We start from the raw sequence: 25,602 nt of genomic DNA, 5'->3' as shown, positions 1-25,602 counted from the left end.
TAGGCAACATGGTGAAACCCCATCTCTACAAATGATACAAAAATTAGCTGGGCATGGTGTTGCATACCTGTAGTTCCAGCTACTTGGGAGGCTGAGGTAGGAGTATCATCTGAGTCTGAGGAGTTCGAGGCTGCAGTGAGCTGTGATTGCACGGAACTGTGATTGTGATTTTGAGACAGAGCAAGATCCTGTCTCGAAAAAAATTTTTTTTCTCACTGAAATGGAAAGTGAGGTGATTAGCTGAGAGCCTGAAGAGAGAGGATAAAGTATGATACAGTCTTTTAAAAGGATGGGAGAAAGAATACACTAAGAAGTATGGTCTGATTTCCAGTAGTATGAAGAGCCAAAGTTAGTGATCATACACATAAAATGAGACCAGTCAGCTTTTCTATATGACTTTCTGAAACTTCTCAGGCTAGGATTTTGGAAAGATTGTGTGAAGATACTGAAATTACTCCTGACAGAAAGCGTGATAAAAAGAATGTCAGTGATACAGGAATAAAAATCTTTAAAGAGTGAAGGGGATTTCCCAAAGGTTTGTATGTGACTTTTAGCAAGGAGGGGTAATGGCTGTTGTAGTCTGATGACATCATTTCAAACCTGGGTGTTTTTACGGAGAACAGAGGGAGAATGCCTGAAGATGAAATGAGCCAGCAGGATGTCTACCCCACCTCTAGGTGTAGTGGTACAAAGGGCGTGTGAAATCCAACAGCCATCATTTGAGAGAGCTGCCAAGGAAGCTGCATCCACAGGGGACAGTCAATTTTCAACTTGTTCAGGGTATGTTAAGGGCTGTACTAAATGTATGTCCAGGGTGCTTGGGAGTACAAAAGTAAAGATTTGTAACCCAAGCTAGTCATTAAGCAAGGTGTTCTTTTTGGAGGTAGCTCATTGAATGAGGTAGAAAGCTCATTCTAAGATCTATATGAAATAGAATTATATGATTAGGAAATTAACAGTCCAGAGCATTATAGTTGCCTGGACACGATGGCTCACTCCTGTAATTCCAACACTTTGGGAGGCCAAGGTGGGAGGATCACTTGAGGTCAGGAGTTCGAGACTAGCCTAGGCAATATAGTGAGTCCCTGTCTCTACCAAAAAAAAAAAAAAAAGCCAGGTGTGGTAATACACACTTGTAGTCCCAGCTGCTCAGTAGGCTGAGGTGGGAGGGAGGATCGCTTGAGTACAGGTGGTCACGGCTGCAGTAAGCCACGGTCACGCCACTGCACTGCTCTCCAGCCTGTGAAACAGAGCAAGACTCTGTCTCAAAAAAAAATAAAAAAAAAGCACAGACCATAAAAAAGTACAGCTCATATGTTACTAGATTATAAACTGCTAATCAAATATGGATGGGTAGGCAGAAAGTCATGGAGGGCTATATGCAGTGCTAAAGGGATGAGGTATGAAGAGTCCATGACATGGACTCTTTTTTACCTAAGATCCATGGACCCTGAGTGGTTTTAGAAGTGCCATAAATCTCCTAAAATTTTATTCCCAATTTTGTATATATGTTCATTTTCTTCTGGAGGCAAGATTTGCCAAAGGTGGTTTTTTAATCTAAAAACTGAATACTTTTTTTTTTTTTTGAAACAGAATCTCTCTCTGTTGCCCAGGCTGGAGTGCAGTGGTGCAATTTCGGCTCACTGCAACCTCCACCTCCTGGATTCAAGTGATTCTTGTGCCTTAGCCTCCCAAGTAGCTGGGACTGCAGGTGCTCACCACCACACCCAGCAATTTTTTTTTTATTTTTAGTAGAGACGGGGTTTCACCATGTTGGCCAGGCTGCTTTTGAACTCCTGACCTCAGGTGATCCGCCCACCTCAGCCTCCCAAATTGCTGGGATTACAGGTGTGAGCCACCACACCCAGGCAAAACTAAATACTCTTTAAGGCTTGAAGAGGCAAAGTGGTCCGGGCACAGTGAGTCACGCCTGTAATCCCAACACTTTGGGAGGCCAAGGTGGGCAGATCACTTGAGGTCAGAAGTTGGAGACCAGCCTGGTCGACATGATAAAACCCCATCTCTATTAAAAATACAAAAATTATCCAGGCATAGTGGCACATGCCTGTAATCCCAGCTACTCGGGGCCGCAACATGTGAGAAGAATGCAAGGAAAACTCTGGAAAAATTAAAATCACATTCTTCTAATGGTGATTACCTGTGGAAAAAAGTAAAAAAGCAGCTTTCACTTTTTATTCAATTTGCTACTGTTTTTGGCCATAAGAATTTGTGAATTGTATGATAAAAATGTTAAAATAAAAGTTATTAACAGAGGGCAGTGCTGTCAGTTGGAAGACCAGTTAAGAGGCCATTGCCATTATCAAGATGTTAGGAGAATGTTTGAAATAAAGAAAATATATGAATATGAGAAAAATGTAAGAGAGTAAATCAGTGGCATGTGGATTGATTGTCTTCACATTCCCTGAGTGATTAATGCCATGTGTTGATACCTTTAACTTAGATAAGGAATACTAATAGGAAGAGAAGAGTTAGGGGGAGGAAGACGAACCCAGGATCAAATTTACATGTATTCAGACACTTAATTTATGGCAAAAGTGGCACTATAGAGCTGTAAGCAAAATCCATTGGATGTTTGTATAGAGAAATTGGAAAACGTGGCTCTTCACAAAAAAATCAATTCCAGGTGAATTATAATTTTAAATGTGAAAGGTAATACAGTAAAACTTTTAGAAGGTGTACAGAAGAAAATCTGCATGGCCTTAAAATAGGGAAATTTTTTAAAAACAGGATATAAAGGATAAGATTCCTAAATTTGACTACATTTAAAATGAAGAATTTTGCCAGGCACGTGGCTCGTGCCTGTATTCCCAGCACTTTGGGAGGCCAAGGCGGGTGGATCACCTGAGGTCAGGAGTTCAAGACCAGCCTGGCTGACATGGTGAAACCCCGTCTCTACTAAAAATACAAAAATTAGCCAGGCGTGCTGGTGGGCACCTATAATCCCAGCTGCTCAGGAGGCTGAGGCAGGTTGAACCCGGGAGGTGGAGGTTGCAAAGAGCCGAGGTGGCGCCATTGCATTCCAGCTTGGGTGACAAGAGGGAAACTGTCTCAAAAAAAAAAAAAAAAAAAAAAAGGCCGGGTGCAGTGGCTCACGCCTGTAATCCCAGCACTTTGGGAGGCTGAGGCGGGTGGATCACAAGGTCAAGAGATCGAGACCATCCTGGCTAAGACGGTGAAACCCTGTCTCTACTACAAGTACAAAAAAATTAGCCAAGCATGGTGGCATGTGTCTGTAATCCCAGCTACTCGAGAGGCTGAGGCAGGAGAATCGCTTGAACCCAGGAGGCAGAGGTTGCAGTGAGTCAAGATCGCGCCACTACACTCTAGCCTGAGTGACAGAGCAAGACTCTTGTCTCAAAAAAAAAAAAAAAAAAATTCTAGTTATCAAAAGATACTATGAAAAGAGTGAAACAACAAGCCACAAGGTGCGAGAAGATAATGTGACACATAAAAGTAACAAAGGACTTGGGTTCAGAATATATAAAGAACTCCTGGGGCCAGCACAGGTGGCTCCTATAATCCCAGCACTGCGGGAGCCTTAGGTGGGCGGATCACTTGAGCTGAGGAGTTTGAGACCAGCCTGGGCAACATAGTGAAACCCTATCTCTTATATTTAAAAAACAAAAACCACACAAAAAAACCTGTAAATCAATAAAATAAAAAGATAGTATGATTGAAAAATGGCCAAGGGACTTGGACAGTTCACAAAAAAGAGATCCAAGTAGTCAATAAATGCATGAAAAGATAATTTACTCTCATTGGTAATTATGGAAATGCAAAAGAAGCCAGGTGCGGTGGCTCATGCCTGTAATGCCAACCCTTTGGGAGACTGATGTGGGCAGATCACTTGAGGCCAGAAGTTCAAGACCAGCCTGGCCAACAGGGCAAAACCTTGTCTGTACTAAAAATACAAAAAAATTAGCCAGGCATGGTGGCGCACACCTGTAATCGCAGCTACTCAGGAGGCCGAGGCACAAGAATTACTTCGACCTGGGAGGCAGAGGTTGCAGTGAGCAAAGATCACGCCACTGCACTCCAGCCTGGGCAACAGAGCAAGACTCTGTCTCAAAAAAGAAAGAAAGAAAGAAAATGCAAAATAAAATCACAAAAATATATTATATGACCAATAATGGCTTAAAGAGTGACAAAACCAAGTATAGATGAGTATGTGAAACAGTAGGAATCCATAAGCACTGCTGGTGAGTGTATAAATTAATACAACTATTTTGCAAAACAGCTTGGTGTTTTCTTACGTAAAATACAGAAACAGGCAAACTGGAACACAAACGGACACATATTATATAATCTCATTTCTATGAAATGTCCAGGATACACAATTTCATAGAGGCAGAAAGTAGATTAGTAGTAGCCAGGGGCTCGAGTAGAGGGAAATGAAGAGTGACTGCTAACAGGTATAGATTCTTTTTCGGGCGATAAAAATGTTCTGGAATTATATAATGGTTATGATTGCATAGCTTTGTGAATATACTAAAAACCTCTAAACTGCATGCTTAAGGGTAAATGTTACATGAAAGTTATATCTCACTTTTAAAATTGTATGAGAGAAAAACTAAAGTGTTTAGAGTTGCATATTTAGTTGGTAAAGCTATAAGGAAATGATTATCATAATATTGACTTTAGATGGGGTAAAGGGAGGGGTTTTGATCAGGAGGGATTATGTGGAGGGATTTTGGAAGATGGCATTGTTAAACCTAGATGGTGTTTACACAGGTGCTTGCTATATAATTATATTCCTTTATAACTAGTTAAACTGTATAAATGAAGCAGCTGATTCAAGGTCAACTGACTGCTCCCCAGTTTTGTTTATAACTTGTTTCTCTGGGATGAATCATCACTTACCTTTGAACTGTCTCCTCCAGCTGCTAAAATCGATTCATAAACTGGAAAAAGCCTGCTTGCTAGGCTGCTAGATTTTCTGTCAGTTTTTTTTTTTTTGGTCCCATTGAGCCATTTATTGCTGTCCTTAAGGAAGGATTCTTCTCAATAATGTCATTTTTTCTGGAGCTAGAACCGTGAATGTCAGTCATTAATAACAATCAGCTTAGCTGGGCACAGTGACTCACACCTGTAATATCAACACCTGGGGAAGCCAAGGTAGGGGAATTGCTTGAGACCAGCCTGGACAACATAGTGAGACCCCCATCTCTTCCAAAAATTAAAAAATTATCTGGCTTTTCCACTTTATGATGGCTCACACCTGTAGATCCTGCTCCTCAGGAGGCTGAGGTGGGAGGGTCATTTAAGCCCAGGAGTTTTGAGGCTGCAATGAGCTATGCCTGCACCACTGCACTCCTGGGTGACAGAATAAGACCCTACCTGAAACCAAAACAAACAAAAAAATGTAGCTATAAAAAAGAATGAAATCACTGATGCAGCTGGAGGCTATTGTCCTAAGTTAATTAAGGCAGGAACAGAAAATAAAATACTGCATGTTCTCCCTTACATGTAGGAGCTAAACAGCGGGTTACTCATGGCCATAAAGATGGCAACAGGCCAGGTGCAATGGCTCACACCTGTAATCCAGCACTTTGGGAGGCCGAGGCAGGTGAATCACTTGAGGTCAGGAGTTCAAGGCCAGCCTCGCCAACCTGGAGAAACCTCATCTCTACTGAAAATACAAAAATTAGCCTGGTGTCATGGCACACGCCTGTAATTCCAGCTACTCAGGAGGCTGAGGCAGGAGAATCGCTTGAACCCAGGAGATGGAGGTTGAAATCGCCCCACTGCACTCCAGCCTGGGCAACAGAGTGAGACTGTGTCTCCAAAAAAAAAAAACCAAACAAAAAATGGCAACAAAAGATTGGAGACTACTTAGAGGGGGCAGAGAAGGAGGGGGCAAGAGTTGAAAATAGCTATTGCGTTCTGTGCTCACTACATGGGTGATGAGATCAATCGTACCCCAAACCTCAGCATCACGCAATATACCCAGGTAATAAACCTGAAAGTGTACCCGCTGAATCTAAAATAAAAGTTGAAATTATTTTTTATGTGAATTTTTAAAGAATCAGTTTAAATATTTTCTTCAGAATGTTTTGTTGTTTTTGCTTTTGTCTTTGGAGACAAGGTCCTGCTTTGTCGCATAGGCTGTAGTGTAGTGGCATGATCACGGCTCATTGCAGCCTCAACCTGCTGGTCTCAAGCAATCCTCCCACCTCAGCCTCCCGATTATTGAGACTACATGTGTGCACCACTGTGCCCAACTAATTTTTTAATTTTTTTGTGGAGACAAAGTCTCACTGTGTTCCCCAGGCTGGCCTCAAACTCCTGAGCTGAAGTGATCCTCCCGCCTTGGCCTCCCAAAGTGCTAGGATTACAAGTGTGAGCTACCATGCTGGTCCAGAATGTTATTATAACATCTTAATCTTCCCCCAAAATAAGACCAATTCAAATTGTAACCATCCAATGGGTCCTCCTTGCCCACTGCCCAGATAGAGCCAATTTATCAAAACAAGGGAATTGCAATAGAGAAAGGGTTTAATATACGCAGAGCTGGCCAAACAGGAGACTGGAGTTTTATTACTGAAATCAGCCTCCCCCACATTTCGGAGGGTATGGTTTTGTTTTGTTTTGTTTTGAGATGGAGTCTCAAAAATTGCACTCCAGTGCCCAGGCTGGAGTGCAATGACGTGATCTCGGCTCACTACAACCTCTGCCTCCCATGTTCAAATGATTCTCCCACCTCAGCCTCCTGAGTAGCTGGGATTACAGGTGTGCATCTCCATACCCGGCTAATATTTGTAGTTTTAGTAGAGATGGGATTTCACCATGTTGGCCAGGCTGGTCTCAAACTCCTGACCTCAGGTGATCCACCTGCCTTGGCCTCTCAAAGTGCTGGGATTACAGGCGTGAGCCACTGTACCCGGCCGAGGCTAGGGTTTTTTAAGAATAGTTTGGTGGGCAGGGGGCTAGGGAATGGGGGAATGTTGAGTGGTTGAGTCAGGGATGATGTTGTCTATAGGAGAATCTGTGAGGTTAGGAATCTTGTGGCCTCTGGCTGAATAACTCCTGAGCCATAATTTTTAACCCTGTGGCCAATTTGTCAGTTTTACCAAAGTGGTCTGGTCCCCAGTCCTTCAGAGGGTTTTTCCCAGGAGGAGCTGTTACCATCTTTGTTTCAAAGTAAACTAAATTCCTACCAAAGTTAGTTTTGGCCTAAGCTTAGAAATGTACAAGGGCAGCTTGGAGGTTAGAAGCAAGATGGAGTTGGTTAGGTCAGATTTCTTTCATTGTCATAATATTCCTATGTCAGATTTTTCTCACTGTCATAATTTTGGCAAAGGCAGTTTCAAAATTATTGATTTTATTCTGTCAACAAACTTGAAAATGGTAGTAATGGTAGTAATTTTTTTTTTAAAAGAGTCTCGTTCTGTTGCCCAGGCTGGAGTGCAGTGGTATGATCTCAGCTCACCGCAACCTCTACCTCCCTGGTTCAAGCAATTCCCCTGCCTCAGCCTCAGCCTCCCGAGTAGCTGGGATTACAGGTGCACACCACCACGCCCAGCTAATTTTTTTGTATTTTTAGTAGAGATGGAGTTTCACCATGTTTGCCAGACTGGTCCCAAACTCCTGACCTCAGGCAATCTGCCTGCCTCGGCCTCGCCTCCCAAACTGCTGGGATTAGAGGCGTGAGCCACCGCGCCCGGTTGTAATTTTGGCCTTTTAAGGTAAAATGTATATTGGAGAAATAGAGAAAACCCAATAAAAGTAGCACACATTTTTAGGCCTTAGCATCTGTAGTAGAATAAAGAATTTCTGTGATCTTTGTTCCAGATGTAGGCACAGAGCCTCTGAAAACCTTGGAATTTCCTGAAACATAGGATTGTCTTGTTATACCAGTGAGGTGACTCATAGTAGGCCCCTGGATAGTTTCAGGATGGGGACTGATCACCAGAAAGACAAACCGCATTATTAGAAGGTTGAGATAGAGACCGGGAGATTGAGTTCAGTCATTTAGCCAATCATTTAATCAATCATGACTATGTAATAAAAATTAAAACTCTGGAAAACCTTAAGCTCAGTAGAGCTTCCTGGCTGGTGAACACAGGAGGGTGACACTCCCGGATTCCACAAGGAGAGGTCACAGGATCTCTACTTCCCCTCCCACACCTCACCCTGCCTTTGTGTATCCTTTATAATAAAACTGTAATAATAAGTATAGTGCTTTTCTGAATTCTATTAGTTGTTCTAGTAAATTATTGAATGTGGGAGGGCTGTGAGTACTCCCTGAACTTGCAGCTAGTCAGCCAGGTATGCTGGTGGTCTTGGCCCCTCCCCCTGCCATCCCCACAAAGACTTATGACTGGTGTTGGAAGTGAGGCAGTCTTGTCGAGGACTTTGCTCTTAAACTGTGGGGTCTATGCTAACTCTATATGGATGGCATCAGAGTTTAATTGCAGTATACCCAGCTTGAGGTAGTGTCAGAATAGCATCTTCTGAAAAGTCTGCAGAGCCTGGCCAGTTGGAAAGAATGCTTGTTTATTATATTGTTGCCTGCAGTTGGTGGGAATTCATCATTACTTCCCCTTGCATTACAGATGCCTTTTGCCAAAGATTTCCATCACATACATAGTAGTCTGTTTTTTGCTGTTATCCTGGCAACAACTCCATAACTTGGAAACCATTTCTTTTCTGCAACATTGGCCATATTTGGTAATGTAGAATGTTGAATTGTGAATCAGGTCTAAAAAATCCTAATAAATAAACGAACCTTAAAAATTGATTACTTAATAAGTACAGTATTTACCTTATTTATATAAGAGCAAAGACTTATCATATGATGCCTTTCATTCTGGTAGGTGTCACCAAGAATTCAATGTAAGACTCGGAAAAAGTCTTTGACTTAGAAGGTGTTGTAAACTAAGCACATTCTGATTTCATTATCATGACCTTATGGAAGCCCTCATCACTTTTCATTTGGCTTATCGAAGATACCCCCTATATCGAAGATACCCCCTAACTCCTTTTCCCTCTCTATTCTGTCCATTCTAAATTTAAGAGTAAGACACTTTTTTTTTTTTTTTTTTTCCTGAGACAAGATCTTACTCTGTTACACAGGCTGGAGTGCAGTGACATGATCGCAGCTCACTGCAGCCTCTACCTTCCAGGGCTCAAGCAGTCCTCCCACCTGAGCCTCCCAAGTAGCTGGGACTACAGGTGTGCACCACCACACTCAGCTAATTTTTTTTAGTTTTTGTAGAGATGGAGTCTCACTATTTTGCTTAGGCTGGTCTTAATCTCCTGAACTCCAGAAGTCCTCCCACAGTGTTAAGATTACAGGCCCAATTTTCTTTTACAAAGTGTGTTCCAAATATGCCAACTTTTTCTGTGCTAACAAGTGATTTTTAGTAGTATACTCCCTAGGAGATTTGGGGTAAGGGGCACAAACACTCTCTTTAGGGCGAAAGTGATATTTTATCATTAAATGCAAATGTAGCTACACTTTAAAAGAAATTTGTGCCATGAAAAAAGCAATTTGAAGATGGACGTTTAGAAATGTTACCATCTATATGTGATTTTGGTTGAAAAATGTTATGCCTCCTCTAAAAGCTGGTAAGTCTATCATTTGAAAACGTTGGAAATAGAATGTTTCTAATCTTCTAAAAGAAAGGTTCAATTTTTAATCTATTTCAAGTGATCTTCCACCTCAGCCTCCCAACTAAGTACGACCACAGATGCACACCACCACACCCAGCTAATAATTTTTTAAATTTTTGTAGAGACAGAGTCCCACTGTGTTGTTGCCCAGGCTGGTCTTGAACTCTTAGCCTCAAGTGATCCTCCTGCCTCATCCTCCCAAAGTACTGAGATTACAGGCAAGAACCACCACCCCTGGCCTATTTTTTATCTATAATAAAAGCAAGTCAAAATCTAAATTAAAAAACCAAACCACAGAAGGGTTTAGACTTAAGATTTTTAAAAATAAGAGCCATCTGATCAGGCACAGTGGCTCCCACCTATAATCCCAACACTTTGAGAGGCCAACGTGGGAGGATTGCTTGAGCCCAGGAGTTCAAGACTGCAATGAGCTGTGATTGAGCCACTGTACTCCAGCCTGGGTGACAGAGAAAGACCCTGTCTCAGAAAAAAAATCAATAAAAATGAGTAAATGAGTACATAAATATGAGCTATCTTCAATCACATTGCATTCTCAATAAAAAGGTAAAAAATTTTGTACCATGAATATGTAAGGTATTTAATATATTTGTTTTACTTATTTATATTTATTTTTAAACAAATGTTACTGAGATAAAATTGATATACAGTATTCAAAGTATAAAATTAGATAACTTTCTCTTTTTTTGAGACAGAGTTTCACTCTTGTTGCCCAGGCTGAAGTGCAGTGGCGTGATCTCAGCTCATTGCAACCTCCACCTCCCGGGTTCAAATGATTTTCCTGCCTCAACCTCCTGAGAAGCTGGGATTACAGGCTCCTGCCACTACATCCTGCTAATTTTTTTTTTTTTTTTTTAGTAGAGACCAGGTTTTACCATGTTGGGCAGGCTAGTCTTGAACTCCTGACCTCAGGTGATCCATCCGCCTTGGCTTCCCAAAGTGCTGGGATTACAGGCGTGAGCCACCACGCCCAGCCAGCTTTCAACCTAGTATATACATCTGTGCAGCCATCACCACGATCAAAATTGTGAATACATCTGTCATCTCCTAAAGTTTCCCTAGGTCCTTTTGTAATTACTTGCAGGCAACCACTGATGTGCTTTTTGTCACTTGTAGATTACTTTGGATTTTGTAGAATTTTATATAAATGGAGTTATATAGTATGTACTGTTTTTTTTGTCTGGTGTCTTGTCCTTTGTATTTCCATATGAATTTAAAAATCAGATTATCAGACAGGCAGCTGGTATTTTTATTGGGATTGTGCTGAATCTGTAGATCAATTAGGAGTGAATTGACTTCTTAACAATATCAAATCTTTTAACCCATGCACATGCTTTGTTTCTCCACCTATTTAGATCATCTTTAATTTCTCTCAACATGTTTCCTGAAGTTCTTATGCCTCTTTTGTCAAATTTATCACTAGGTGTTCCATATTTTTATGCAATTATAAGTGGTATTGTTGTTTTTCATTTCTGATTATTTACAGTATGTATAAATGTAGTTGATTTTGTATATTGATCTTTTATCCTGCAGCCTTGCTAACTCTCTTATTCCAGTAGCTTTATTGTAGATTCTGTTGTATTTTCTGGAGATGCTCATGTTGTCCATGAATAAAGACAACTTGCCTATTCCACTGGGCTGGAACTCCCAGTATAATTTTGAATAGAAATGGTAATCGTAGATATTCTTGCCTTGTTCTTGATCTTAGAGCATTTTGTCTTTACTGTTAACTGTGGTGTTAGCTCTAAGTTTGTCATAGATACCCTTTATCAACTGAAGAATGTGTCCTATTCCTAGTTTGCTAAAAGTTTTTATCAAAAATTATTATTGAACTTTTGTCAAATGCATTTTCTATGTCTAATGAGATGATTATATGTTTTTTTCTTGATTAGCCTACTAATGTAGTGACTTGTATTGATTGATTTTCAGATTTTAAACCAACTAGAATTCCTGAGATAAACGTTACTTGGTCATGATGTATTTGCTCCCACCTCCCATTATTTAGAGAATATTCGTTTGTGCCGGGCGCGGTGGCTCATGCCTGTAATCCCAGCACTTTGGGAGGCCGAGGCGGGCGGATCACGAGGTCAGGAGATCGAGACCATCCTAGCTAACACAGTGAAACCCTGTCTGTACTAAAAATACAAAAAAATAGCCAGGTGTGGTGGCGGGCGCCTGTAGTTCCAGCTACTCGGCAGGCTGAGGCAGGAGAATGGCGTGAACCCGGGAGGCGGAGCTTGCAGTGAGCCGAGATTGCGCCATTGCACTCCAGCCTGGGCGACACAGAGAGACTCTGTCTCAAAAAAAAAAAAAAGAGAGAAAAGAGAATATTCGTTTGTATTAGTCTTTTTATATGTGGTTGTATTTGATTTGCTGAAATTTTAATATGTATGCATCTATATTCATGAGGAATATTAGTCTGTAGTTATAATATCTTTGTCTGGTTTTGGTGTCAGGGTAATGCTGACCTCATAGTTATGAGTTGGGAAGTATTCCCTCCTCTTCAATTTTCTGGAAGTGTGTAGAATTGTTACTACTTCTGTCTTAAATGTTTGGCAGAATTCTCCAGTGAAGCCTCTGAACCTAGAATTTGTGGGAAGGTTTTAAATTATAAACTTAATTTTGTTACTAGATATAGGACTATTTAGGTTATCTGTTACTGAGTGAGCTTTGGTAGTGTATATCTTTCAAAGAATTTTCAGTCTCTTCTGAGTTGTCAAATTAATTAACATAAAGTTGTTTATAATAATTGACATAAAGTTGTTCTGATAACTGTAGAATCCATAGAAATGTGACCTTTCTCATTCTTGATGTTGGTAATTTCTGTTTTGTCTTTTTTTCCCTGATTAGTCTGTCTACTGTTTTAATTTTATTGATCTCAAAAACCTGTGTATGTTTTTTGTTGGGTTTTTTGGTTTGTTTTTTTGAGACAGGGTCTGTCACCCAGGCTGGAGTAGGGTGGCACAAACATGACTCACTGAAGCTTCAACCTCCTGGGCTCAAGCAGTATTCCCACTTCAGCCTCTCAAGTAGCCAGCACCACAGGCACACCGCCATACCCAGCTAATTTTTAAATTTTTTGTAGAGATGGGGTCTCATCGTGTTGCCCAGGCTGGTCTTGAACCTCTGGATTCAAGCAATCCTCTTGCCTTGGCTTCCCAAAGTGCTGGAATTACAAACGTTAGCCACTATGCCTGGCGTTGTGTATGGTTTTATACATTTTCTCTCTTGTTTTCCAGTGGTTTTTTTATTAATTGATTTCTACTTTGGTCTTTACCTTTCTTCTGGGTTTCATTTGCTCCTCTTTTTTAAATTTCTTAAGATAGAAAGTGAGGTCATTTCTTGTTTTTTTTTTTTTGGTTTGGTGTTTTTTGGTAGAGACCAAGTCTGACTATGTTGCCCCAACTGATGTTGAACTTTTGGGTTCAGGTGGTCCTCCCACCTTGGTCTCCCACAGTGCTGGGAGTTAGTCTTTCCTTTCTAATATAGTGTAGTGATATAATTTCCTTTCTAATATAATGTAGTGATATAATTCTCCCCGTAAGAACTGCTTTGGTGGTATGACATGTGTTTTCATTTTTATTTAAAGAGACAGAGTCTTGCTCTGTTGCCCAGGCTGTAGTGCAGTCGCCTGATCATAGCTTACTGCAGCCTCGACTTCCTGGGTTTAAGCGATCCTCCTGCCTCATCCTCCTAAGTAGCTGGGACCACATTTGCCTGCCACCACACCCAGCTAATTTATTTTATTTTATTTTTTGTAGAGACATGGTCTGGCTATGTTGCCCAGGATGGTCTTGAACTCCTAGCCTCAAGGGATTCCCACACCTTGGCTTCCCAAAGTGCTAGGATTACAGGCATGAGCCAGCACACCCAGCCTCTAATTTCCCTTTTGATTTCTTCTTTGACCCACAAATTATTCAGAAGTATATTGTTTAGTTTATGAATATTTGGGGATTTTCCAGAGATCTTTCTGTACTGATTTCTAATTCTATTTCATTGTAGTCAGAAAACATAATTTATATGACTTGAATCCTTTTAAAATTTATTGAGTTTTGTTTTATGACTCAGAATGTGATCTTTCTTAGCAAATGTTCAGTGTTCATCTGAAAAGAATGTATATTACTACTGTTTGGTAGTGGTCTGTAAGTGTCAATTATGTCAAGTTTGTTGGTAGTGTTGTTCAAGTGTTCTACATCCTCACTGATGTTCTTCCCATTTATTTATTCAATCATTTATATCAGTATGAACTAATAGATATTTATTATCTAGATCAGACTATAATCCATTAATACTTTAGGTTTTTTGCTTAAGTTGTTCCGTTTTGGCCATCAAGGTCCTTTCAGTTGGCTCCTTTTCCCCCTTGACGTACATCAATTTGGTGGTTTTTGGTTGGTTTTGGTTTTGGTTTGTTGTTGTTTTATCCCTTCCTATCTGCGACTATAAGATATTCCAGGCTCATGTTGTATATTTCTGACCCCAGTCCTAGAATCAGCCATTTCTCCAAGAGGTCTGGATTTTTAAATTGGAGGACAGTATTACAAATCAAGATCTGGGTTCTAGGAATGCTTGTTTCTACTGGGGTGTCCTTTTTCTAGTCCCTCTTAGCTGATTGATCAAAGACATATAGTATTAGTATGTATACTAACCTGTGAATGTACACATATCTATCAATATTTTTATATGTAATTGTCTGTATTTATATTAAACATGAATTCTTCTTGATGTCTCTGGCTCCAATTCAATATCACATGGATCATTCCAGCTTCTTCTTCCCTTTGCTGATCTGTAAATTTCCACTCCAACAATGAGAAACCTGGGTCCCATCATCCACCATCCATACACATAAACTACTCAGTTCCAGTATACATGCATAGCAGTATCAAAATTATTAACCCATACTCCTTGAGAAACAACTTTATCAAGTTGAGTTCAGTACTTACCTGTAGTTCCTTTGATCTTTAGTCTAACTGATTTCATTCATTTCTAAAGTTTCTTAGGTCAGCACTTTTCCCTTCACCCTCTTCAGTGATGTTGTTTCATACATTTGTAATACAGTTAGATTCTGTTGTCATAGTTTGCATTCTTCTCTGGGATCCTCTGATCTCATAAGTTATTTTTTTTTAATTTGCCTTTAGAGGTGACAAACCAAGGCTTAAATTTTTTTTTCCCTTACATTACTCTCTAGGTTATAAAGTTCTGTATGTTTTGACAAATGCGTAATGTCATGTATCTGCCACTACAGTATCATACAGAGCAGATTTATTTCCCTAAAATAGTGCACAGTACTTCACCTATTTGTCCCTCATCTGCTCCCCGCTGGCACTCTTGATTGTTTTACTGTCTCCATAGTTATACCTACCTTTTCCAAAATGTCACATGGTCAGAATCTTACGACATATAGCCTTTCAAATTAGTTTCTTTCACTTAGCAATATGCCTTCAAGGTTCCTGTCTTTTCGTAGGTTGATAGCTTGTTTATTTTTATCACTAAATAATATTCCGTTGTATGGATGTGCCACAGTATGTTTATCCATCATCTATTGAAGGACATCTTGGTTGTTTCCAGTTTTGGGCGATCACAAATAAACTTGCTATACACATTCATGTTCAGATTTTTGTGTAGACAAGTTTTCAACCCAAGTAAGTAATTATTTAGAGCAATTGCTGGATTGTGTGGGAAGACTGCGTTTAGCGTTTTAGAAACTGCCAAACTGTCTTCCAAAGTGGCTGTACCATTTTGCATTCCTACTAACAATAACAAGAGTTCCTGTTGTTCCCCATCCTTTTTAGCCATTCTAATAGGTATGTATGAGTATCTAATTGTAGTTTTAATTTGCAATGTCCTATGCCAAATGATGTTGAGAATCTTTTTATATACTTGTTTGCTATCTGTATATCTTCTTCGGTGAGGTGGCTGTTCAGATCTTTTGCTCATTTTTAAAATTGGGTTGTTTGTTTTCTTGTTGAGATTTAAGAGTTCTTTACACATTTGTCTTTTATCAAGTATGTGGGTTTTTTGTTTTGTTTTGTTTTGGGGGTTGGGGGTTGGGACTTGACTTTTCTTGTTTGTTTTTGAGACAAAGTCTTGCTCTGTCACCCAGGCTGGTGTTCAGTGGTGCAGTCACAGCCCACTACAGCCCAAGCTCAAATGATCCTCCCACCTCAGCCTCCTAAGTAGCTGAGACCAGGTGCGTTAGGCTGCTACACACAACTAATTTTTAAATTTTTTGTAGAGACAAGATCTCCCTGTATTGTCCAGACTGATCTTGAACTCCTGGGCTCAAACAGTCCTCCATCTTCAGCCTCCCAAAGTGCAGGGATTACAGGCATGAGCCACCATGCCCAGCCAAGTATGTGTTTTTTTACAGATATTTTCTCCTAGTCTGTGGTCTGTCTTTTTCATTCTCTTAACAGTATCTTTTGCAGAAGTTCTTAATTTTAATGCAGTCTAGCTTATTAATGTTTTTTTTTCATGGTTTTGCTTTTGGTTTCATATCCTAAAAATTCATCGCCAAACTCAAGGTCACCTAGATTTTGTCTTATGTTATCATATACAACTTTTATCGTTTTGTGTTTTACATTTAGGTAAATCTTACATTCGGATCATTTTCATGACCCATTTTGAGTTAATTTTTGTAAAAGGTTGTATCTAGATTCATTTTTTTGCATATGAACATTCAGTTGTTCCAGCACCATTCGTCAATGAGAATATATATTTTCTTCATTGAATTGCCAGTGCTCCTTTGTCATATATCAGTTGACTGTATTTATATGGGTCTGTTTCTGGAGTCTCTGCTTTGTTCTGCTGATTTACGTATCTGTTCTTCCACCAGTACCATGTTGTCTTGATCACTATAGCTTTATAGTGAGTCTTGAGGTCAGGTAATATCAGTCCTCTAACCTTATTCTTCTTCAGTATTGTATTGGTTGTTTGGGTTATTTTGCCTTTCCATGTAAAGTTTAGAATCAATTTGTCAATATTCACAAACTAACTTACTTGGATTTTGATTGGGATTGCATTTAATCCATAGATCAAATTGCTTATAATTAACATTTTAGTCATATTGACTCTTCCATTATGATCATGCAATGTCTCATTTATTTAGATCTTTGATTTCTTTCATAAGAGTTTTGTAATTTACAGTGTATAGATTTTCAGTGTATTTGTTAAATATATATGTAGGCATTTCAGTTTTTCTGTTAATCGCATTGTGTTTTTAATTTCAAATTCTGATTATTCATTTCTGGTATAAAGGGACACAATTGACTTTTTAATATTAGCATTGTATCCTGCCACCTTGTTGTAATTGCTTATTAGTTACAGGAGTGTTTGTTGATTCTTTAGAATATTCTACATAGACAATCATGTCATCTCTAAACATAAACACCTTTATTTCCTCCTTCCCAATGTATTTACCTTTTATTTCCTTTTCTTGCCTTTTTGGTTTTGTTTTGCTTTTTTATTTATTTTTTTTTTTAGAGATGGAGTCTCACTATGTTGCCCAGGCTGGTCTTGAACTCCTGGGCTCAAGTAATCCCCCCAACTCAGCCTCCGAAAGTGCCAGGATTACAAGTATGAGCCACTGCACCCAGTCGTCTTTTCTTGCCTTACTGCACTGGCTAAGACTTCCAGTATGATACTGAATAGGAGTAATGAGAGGCCATCCTTGCCTTGTTCCTATTCTTGGAGAAAAAATACCCAGTTTCTCCCCATGAAGTATGATGTTAATTTAACAACAAGTATGTCTTCTGTAGATGTTCTTGGTCAAGTGAGGAAGTTCACCTGTATTCCTAGTTTGCTGAGTTTTTATCAAAAAAGTTTTAAATGGGTTTTAGATTTAGTCAAGTGCTTTTTCTGTATCAGTTGATGTGACCATATGATTTTCCTTCTTTAGTATGTTGATATGGTAGATAATTGATTTTCAAATGTTGAGCCATCCTTGCATACTTGGAATAAATTCCATTTGGTGACGGTATATAACTTTTTTATACATTGTTGGATTTGATATTTCTAATATTGAGAATTTTTGCATCTGTTTTCATAAGAGATATTGGTCTATAGTGTTCTTTTCTTACAATATCTTTATTTGCTTTGGGTAATAGAGTAATACTGGCCCCATGGAATGAGTTAGGAATCATGTTACAATCATCTTTGGTTGGAAGAGATTGTAGAGAATTGGTATCATTTCTTCTATAAGTGTTTGTTAGAATTAATCAGTGAAACATCTGAAACAGGTGCTTTTTTTGGAGATTATTAGTTATTGACTCAGTTTCTTTAATGGAGTCTTTCTTTTTTTAAAATCCAATCTAACAAGCTCTACCTTTTAATTGGGGCATTTAATATGGCTGTTGATGTGGTTTGTTTATGTCTACCACCTCCCTATTTGTTTCCTAATTATTCCACCTGTTTTTTTCTCCTTCCGTGATCTTTTGCTGCTTTATTTGGGGTTAAGTGTGTATTTTTATTCCATTTATGTCCTTTATTGGCTTATAGGCTATAACCCTTTATTGTTTAGTGTTTGCCTTAGCATTTATAGTATATATCTTTAACACATCCCTCCTATCAATCTTCAAATAATATTATACCACTTCACATACAGGATAAGAATCTTCCATTTCTCCCCTTCCAGCCTTTATATAGTTGTTTTCAAACTTTTGATCCTCATGTGTTGTAAATCCCACACTATTATTATTTAATAGTAATAATATTATTATTATTTAAACATTTACTGCTTTTTAAAGAGATTTAAATAATAAGAAAATGTCATGCATCTTTTTCCATGTAGTTAAGTTTCCCACTGCTCTTTATTCTTTTGTGCAGATCCATATTTCCACCTGGTATCCTTTGCTTCTGCCTAAAGGACATTTTTAAAACTTTTTTTTGTAGTGTGGTTTGCTGTTGAAAATTTTATTTAGTTTTTTTGTTTGAAAAAGTATTTATTTTTTACCTCTATCTTTTAAAAATATTTTTGCTGAGGCCAGGAGCAGTGGCTTATGCCTATAATCCCAGCACTTTGGGAGGCTGAGGCAGTAGGATTACTTGAGGTCAGGAGTTCGAGACCAGCCTGGCCAACATGGTAAAATACCATCTCCATTAAAAATAGAAAAATCAGCCAGGCATGGTGGCACGTGCCTGTAATCCCAGTTACTTGGGAGGCTAAGGCAGGAGAATCTTTTGAACCCAGGAGGCAGAGCTTGCAGTGAGCCAAGGTCATGCCATTGCACTCCTGCCTGAGCAACAAAATGAGACTGCATCTCAAAAAAAAATTTTTTTTGCTGGTACAATGACTTCTGACACTAACTATCCCAAATTAGGCCAAACTTTACAAGGGCCCAGTCTGCTACAAAACTGCCCTCACTTTAGACACCAAGCAGAAGTTTGGGGGTTCCCAAGTCACCCATACTTCTGACAAAATGGATACAAATTTGAGGTTTCTTACTACCCCCTGAGTTCAGTAATTCACTAGAATGATTCACAGAGCTCAGGAAACCCCTATACTTAGGTTTACAATTTTATTGTGGCAAAAAAGATAAAAATCAGGTCCGGGCAAGGAAGACATGTGTAGGACAAGGTCTGGGAGGGTCCCAACACAAAGCTTCCAGTGCCTTCTCCCTGTGAAGTCAGGATGCATCACCCTCCTAGCACATGGATGTATAACAATACATACAAATTATTATTAAGCAGGGAAGCTCACAGGAGCTTTTTGTCCAGAATGAGGTTTTATTTTACAAGCATGATTGATTGACCCATTGGCCATATGACTGAACTTAATCTCTAGCCCCTCTCCACTTCTGGGAAGTCAGGTTTATGTCAGACTGATAGCAAGTGGCTCAAAGCCCTAACCCTCTCTTTTTTTTTTTTTTTTTTTTGAGACGGAGTCTCACTGTGTTGCCCAGCCAGGCTGGAGTGCAGTGGCATGATCTCGGCTCACTGCAACCTCCGTCTCCTAGGTTCTAAGTGATTCTCCTGCCTCAGCCTCCCAAGTAGCTGGGATTACAGGCATGTGCCAGCACACCCGGTTAATTTTTGTATTTTTAGTAGAGATGGGGTTTTGCCATGTTGGCTAGGCTGGCCTTGAACCCCTGACCTCAGGTGATCTGCCTGCCTTGGCCTCCCAAAGTGCTAGGTGAGTGCTAGCACTCCCTGGTGCTAGGTGAGCCTCAAAGCCCCAACCCTCCAATTACACGGTTGGTCTTTCAGGTGTGGCCAGCCCCCATCCTGAGTTACATCATTAGCATAAAGTATCAGGCCCTATCATAAATAACAAAAGCACTCCTATCACTTGGGAAATTCCAAGGATTTAGAGGCTCCTTCCCAGGAACTGGGGACTAAGGCCAGTCAAATTCTTTACTACACAACAGCTAGGTCTAGAATTCTAGGTTGGCAGGAGAATAGCCATATCTTCCATAATTTTTTTTTTTTTTTTTTTGAGACAGAGTCTCGCTTTGTTGCCCAGGCTGGAGTACAGTGGTGCTATCTTGGCTCACTGCAAGCTCCACCTCCTGGGTTCACGCCATTCTCCTGCCTCAGCCTTCCGAATATCTGGGACTACAGGCACCTGCCACCATGCCTGGCTAATTTTTTTGTGTTTTTTAGTAGAGACAGGGTTTCATTGTGTTAGCCAGGATGGTCTCGATCTCCTGACCTCGTGATCTGCCCACCTTGGCCTCCCAAAGTGCTGGGATTACAGGCGTGAGCCACCACACCCGGCCCATATCTTCCATAATTTAAAGATATTGCTCTTCTGTCTTCTTGCATTGTTTCCAACGAGAAATCTGCTATAATCCTTGTCTTTGTTCCTCTGTATAACATATCTTCTTCTCACTTTACCGAGCTCCACCAAGCTCTAGCCACTCTTAAGATTTTTCTCTGTATCTTGAGTTTTGAGCGATTTGACTGGGTATTCTTTGATGTACTTCTCTTCTTCTTTCTCATGTTTGGGATTCTTAGAGATTCTTAGATTTGTGATGTTACAAGAAAAACTTGGGACTGCAACGTCCCATATAAACTGGGAAGGAGCCATGAGACCAAAGAATGACTCAGACATTTAACTTGATGAGTAGACGAGTTTATTCAACTTACATACAAGGCACTCCTGGACGGCAGCAGGACAGCTCTAGAGATCCACGCTGCCTGCTGTCTCTAAACCGCATTTTTTGTTTGTTTGTTTTTAGACATGGGATGTTTTGCCATGTTGCTTAGGCTGGTCTCAGACTCCTGAACTCAAGTGATCGCCCTCCTCAGCCTCCCAAACTGGGATGACAGGCGTGAGCCACTGTACCCGGCTCCCTCTAAACTGCTTTTAAGCTAACTTTCTGGATCTTTGCCTACTGTGTTTGAACAATGATACTGTTTTTCTTGAGAGATTCTCAGATACTCTCTGGGATGTTTGGTTGGTTCTCAGGGATACCTGCTTCTCAGCTGGGTACCATTGCCATGGGCCTAGCCTTCAGGTTTCAGGCAGTGAACATGTGTACCTTTAAATAATCTGGTAAAGGACCCGTCACACAACATGTGGGTATATGGTTTTTATCAAATTTGCAAAATTGTCCGCCATTATTTCTTCCTATCTTTTTTCTGTATCCCCTGCTCTCCCCTCCCCCTGCTTGAAGTTGTCCTACAGCTCAGTGGTGCTGTTTATTTAGTTTTTTTGCTGCTTTTTTTTCCCCTCTCGGTGTTAGTTATTTCTGACATACGTGTGTGTTATGTAACCCTAGCTGTACTATGTGCACCTGGAAGATTCTTTGTAACTCTGTAACCAGACCGATCCTTGGAAGGCTAGTCATTGTAGGATGCTCATGTCCAGGCATCTCCTTGAGGCTTTAGCTGGGTAGTTTCGGGAACCAACAAAGGGCATCTGACTTTGCATGTCAAGAATCAAACTGTGGGTATTTGTTAATCTTTGACATGAGATGACACTATCAAAAAACAATAGAATTTTTTTTAAAAAATAAGCCTTGATACTTCTGAGGAGGCCTGACCCTTATTAAGTTCTGGCTAAGGAAACAGCTACTCAGGATCACTTCCCTTATATCCTGGTGCCTGCTAGCCAGAAGATGGGGAGAGGTCATAACAGATAGCCCTGACACAGAGCATGGAAAACCCAGAGTTCATGCAATGTTGAGAGCAGATCCACTGGATGAAGTTGTATATTTTATGCACCTGGGGGTGAGAAGAACTGAAAATGCCTCTTATTATTTCAACCAAAAACAATGCCATTATATAATTGATACAGAGGTGCTGCTGCATAGGTTAGTAGGAGCACTGATTGAGAGGCTGGTTTCTACTAGATCAGTATAAAAAGACATTAAGTGCTATATAAGCCCTATTGGATAGAGAAAGTGGGAAACAAAGGGGTAGGTTTTTGGCAACTTGGAACATCCATACCCTGTGCAGGAAACATACTATCCAAGAGAAAGCCAGCGCATGTTGAAGTACCAGGCCCCTGGGAGGTAAGCACAGAAGAGAGGAGCTGGACAGGGGTTAGAGGGGAGCCAGCACAGCATGGAGTATGGTGCTTACTTCAACATGGCCTTTTGAGTAGAGTCATAGTAACAACTGCCAACTAGGGGCTCCTACGTACCAGCCCCCAGCTAGAAGATAGCCCAGATTAGTATGGCAGGCTTAGGTTTAAGAACCATTGGGATTAATGCAAAGGTAAACTTACAGTTTTGTTCAAAGCTTCTGCGCTTTAAGTTAGCAAGTTACAGGGAACACGTGAATACTAATAAGAAATGGCGGTATGCTTTGTAGACTTGGGGGCCTTGATTATGAACTATCTTAAGGTTTCCTACTATCCTGAGTCCCTACCTGAGAACTTCTCTTTCCCCTTAAAACACACCTGTTCCTGGTTTAGCCCTTGGATACAGTGCGCAGAGATATATATGCAAGAAACTTTTGGATTAGGGGTCCTATTGCCCTTTGAGAAAGCATGAACATTTGGCTATACCCTCTGACTGAATGAGCTCTTTAAGCCTTCTGAATGTTGGTTCACTTGACGAGATAGATTGAAGTCTCAGGTGTGTTCCTAGGAGGGCAGGAAATAGTCAAGTTGCTGCTAGATCTAGAATGGCTATCTGAGAGACATGGGTTGTTACAGGAAACTTGGGAACAAGGGAGAAAACCTCTGGGCTATGAAACTTTTACAGAAAGAGACTCATTAAACTGATAGTGGCCCTGAGAAAATAACCATATAATTGCCAGTGCTAGGGGAATATTTCTTGCCCAAAAGTCATGTCCACCCTCCTCACAGGCAAACCTCACAGAGTTTCATTTCTTTTCCCATCCACAGGTAACAGTCCTTTGGACAGCCCCCGGAATTTCTCTCCAAATGCACCTGCTCACTTTTCTTTTGTTCCTGCCCGTAGGTAAGTTGATAGGAAACCTCCTCTGGGACCAGCACATGTGGCACTTGCATGAGGGTTAGTTGAATGTCAGATTCCTCCTTTAAGTGTCACTACTCTTTCAAGTGTATTACCTGAAGCTCCCATCCATCAAAACTCTGTCTTTGCTTTCCTCTCCCAGGTTGTAATGATCGTATTCTGGTTTTGCTTTGTAGGTGCCCCATGTATTTGTGTTTGAATGTTTGAACAGGAGAGTAGATATTAAGTAAAAGTAGATTTATTTGTATAATTCACTTTTTTTTTTAAGTCCCTGATGTCCTACGGGTATGTTCCAAAGCATTATACTCTCAATTTAGAACTGTCCTAGAGTGATGAATGAGAAAATAAGCTCTCCTCCAGGAGGACCCAAAGTTATATTCTTTGTCCTCTCTAACTCAGCTAGTTTAAAGCAGCTGGAAGGGCCCTTTGTGCCTCTCTCCTTGACTTTGAGCTGGAGTTCATTTGGGGGATAAAGAGACTACAGGGACTTCACTTTTCCTTCTATGAATTTAGAAAGATTTGGTGCATACAGAGCCATGCTTACAGTCCTCCTCCCATGTTTCTTCCCTCTTGAGAGTGATAACAAACGTGGCTCTGGCCCATGGCAGCAACGCTGACAGCTCTGCCTGTGGCTGGAATATCATTAGGCCTTTAGAGAAAGCTGAATTAGATTAATCCATCCAAATCACATACCTAGGCTCTATACACACATGATTTCTTGTCAGAACTCTTCTAAGATTCTTTGCCAGAGTTTTTATTTATTTTATTTTATTTTTTAATTTTTAAAATTGTTCTTGGTTAGAGTTAGCCCCTGGTATAAGACCTCCAGGAAAATTATGGTTCCAGATTTGTAATTTTTTTTTTTTGAGACGGAGTTTCACTGTGTCACCCAGGCTGGAGTGCTGTGGCACGATCTCGGCTCACTGCAAACTCCACCTCCCGGGTTCACGCCATTCTCCTGCCTCAGCCTCCCGAGTAGCTGGGACTACAGGCGCCCACCATCACTCCCAGCTAATTTCTTTTTTTGTATTTTTGGTAGAGATGGGGTACCACCATGTTAGCCAGGATGGTCTCGATCTCCTGACCTCGTGATCCGCCCGCCTCGGCCTCCCAAAGTGCTGGGATTACAGGCATGAGCCACCGCACCCGGCCTACTTAGACTACTTTTTAAAAAAAGACATATTAGGAAAAGGGGAGGCTCCTGGAAATGGTGTTAACTCACTATTCCAGTGACAACCCAAAATAAATCCATCCTCTTTCCAGGATTCTTTGCAGCTGAAAAGAACATGAACAGGTTGGGATAAGTTTGATAGCTGACTTGGGTTTCCTCCTTCAACCCACTTACTTTATTCAAAACAAATTTTATCCAGGTTTGTTCCACGGGCTCATCTCTCCTACCCTATGGAACTTCCAATTTGTTAAGCAAGGATCCAGATAAGATCACTTACAGTATAAGAATATGCTGGTTTGATGCATTTGTTTGTCCAACCCAGCTGGAAAGACTTATCCCAGACTTCTTGCCTGGACTGTATATAAACTGTACTCTCAGAGTAGGTACGAGCTGGGACACCAAGACCTGTGGCCAGATCCCCATAGGTGGCATTGAGTTATTTCTCATTCATTTGATAAATATTTATGGGGCACCACCAACTAGAGCCAGGCGCACTCGGCTGGGTGCTTAGTTATGTAGTGGTAACAAAACAGACATAGTCCCTACTTCCCTGAAACTCAGGATGTAGGAGAGTCTGTGTACTGGTTGTTTCCTCTGTAAGGAATGCTGTTCCCTCAGATCTTCATTTAGCTAACTCATTCTTATGATTCATATCTCATCTTAAATGTCACCTCCTCAGAGAGGCCTTCCCTAAACATTCAATCTAAGGGGGCCTTCTTGTCTTTCTCCATCAAATCATCCAGTTTTATTTTCAAACTAGTACTTTTCAATTCCTGATATTATCTTATTTGCATATTTTCTGTCTCAATTCAACCACAATCAAGTCACCTTTAATAGAGATACCTTCATTTGTTGAAAGCTGTGTCCTGGCGGGAAGACAAATGAGTAGTGGGAGAGAAAGACAAACAAATATGTGGTTATAAATTATGACAAGCACCATAGTGGGAAAGAGCATGATGCTGCATGAAAGAACAGGAAGAGGGCCGGGCACAGTGGCTCACGCCTGTAATTCCAGCACTTTGGGAGGCCGAAGCAGGCGGATCACTTGAAGTTAGGAGTTTGAGACCAGCCTGGCCAACATGGTGAAACACCATCTGTACTAAAAATACAAAAATTAGCTGGGCATGGTGACACAGGTCTGTAATCCTAGCTGCTCGGGAGGCTGAGGCAGGAGAATCACTTGAATCCGGGAGGCAGAGGTTGCAGTGAGCCAAGATCGTGCCACTGCACTCCAACCTGGGCGACAGAGCGAGACTCCATCTCAAACAAAACAAAACAAAACAAAACAAGAACAGGAAGAGACTAAAGCCAGAAAACCTCCACTGGGTGGCCATGTAAAGCCTCTCTGAAGGATGAGAAGCAGCTGCCATGTTAGGTGTGAGGACCCAGGTGTGT

The 25,602-nt window shown here is 40.6% G+C and overlaps 1 protein-coding gene across 11 annotated transcripts in view; it reads left to right on the top strand.

Annotated features, from left to right (window-relative positions):
- The window catches only part of MAST2 (microtubule associated serine/threonine kinase 2), a 231,660-nt gene that overhangs the window by 174,176 nt on the left and 31,882 nt on the right, over nucleotides 1-25,602 (top strand). For 6 of the 11 annotated variants that reach the window (XM_054489601.2, XM_054489590.2, XM_054489581.2 and 3 more), the window contains one exon: nucleotides 22,946-23,021. In XM_054489601.2, coding sequence (XP_054345576.1) covers nucleotides 22,946-23,021 — 76 coding nt within the window. Of the gene's footprint in view, nucleotides 1-15,886; nucleotides 16,004-22,945; nucleotides 23,022-25,602 lie in introns of all 11 variants that reach the window. The other 5 variants (XM_054489571.2, XM_063665162.1, XM_063665154.1 and 2 more) reach the window with 1 other exon arrangement.

The sequence above is a fragment of the Pongo pygmaeus genome, chromosome 1 (genome assembly GCF_028885625.2).
Source record: "Pongo pygmaeus isolate AG05252 chromosome 1, NHGRI_mPonPyg2-v2.0_pri, whole genome shotgun sequence".
NCBI lineage: Eukaryota > Metazoa > Chordata > Mammalia > Primates > Hominidae > Pongo > Pongo pygmaeus.
This window is presented reverse-complemented; position numbering and strand designations above follow the sequence as displayed.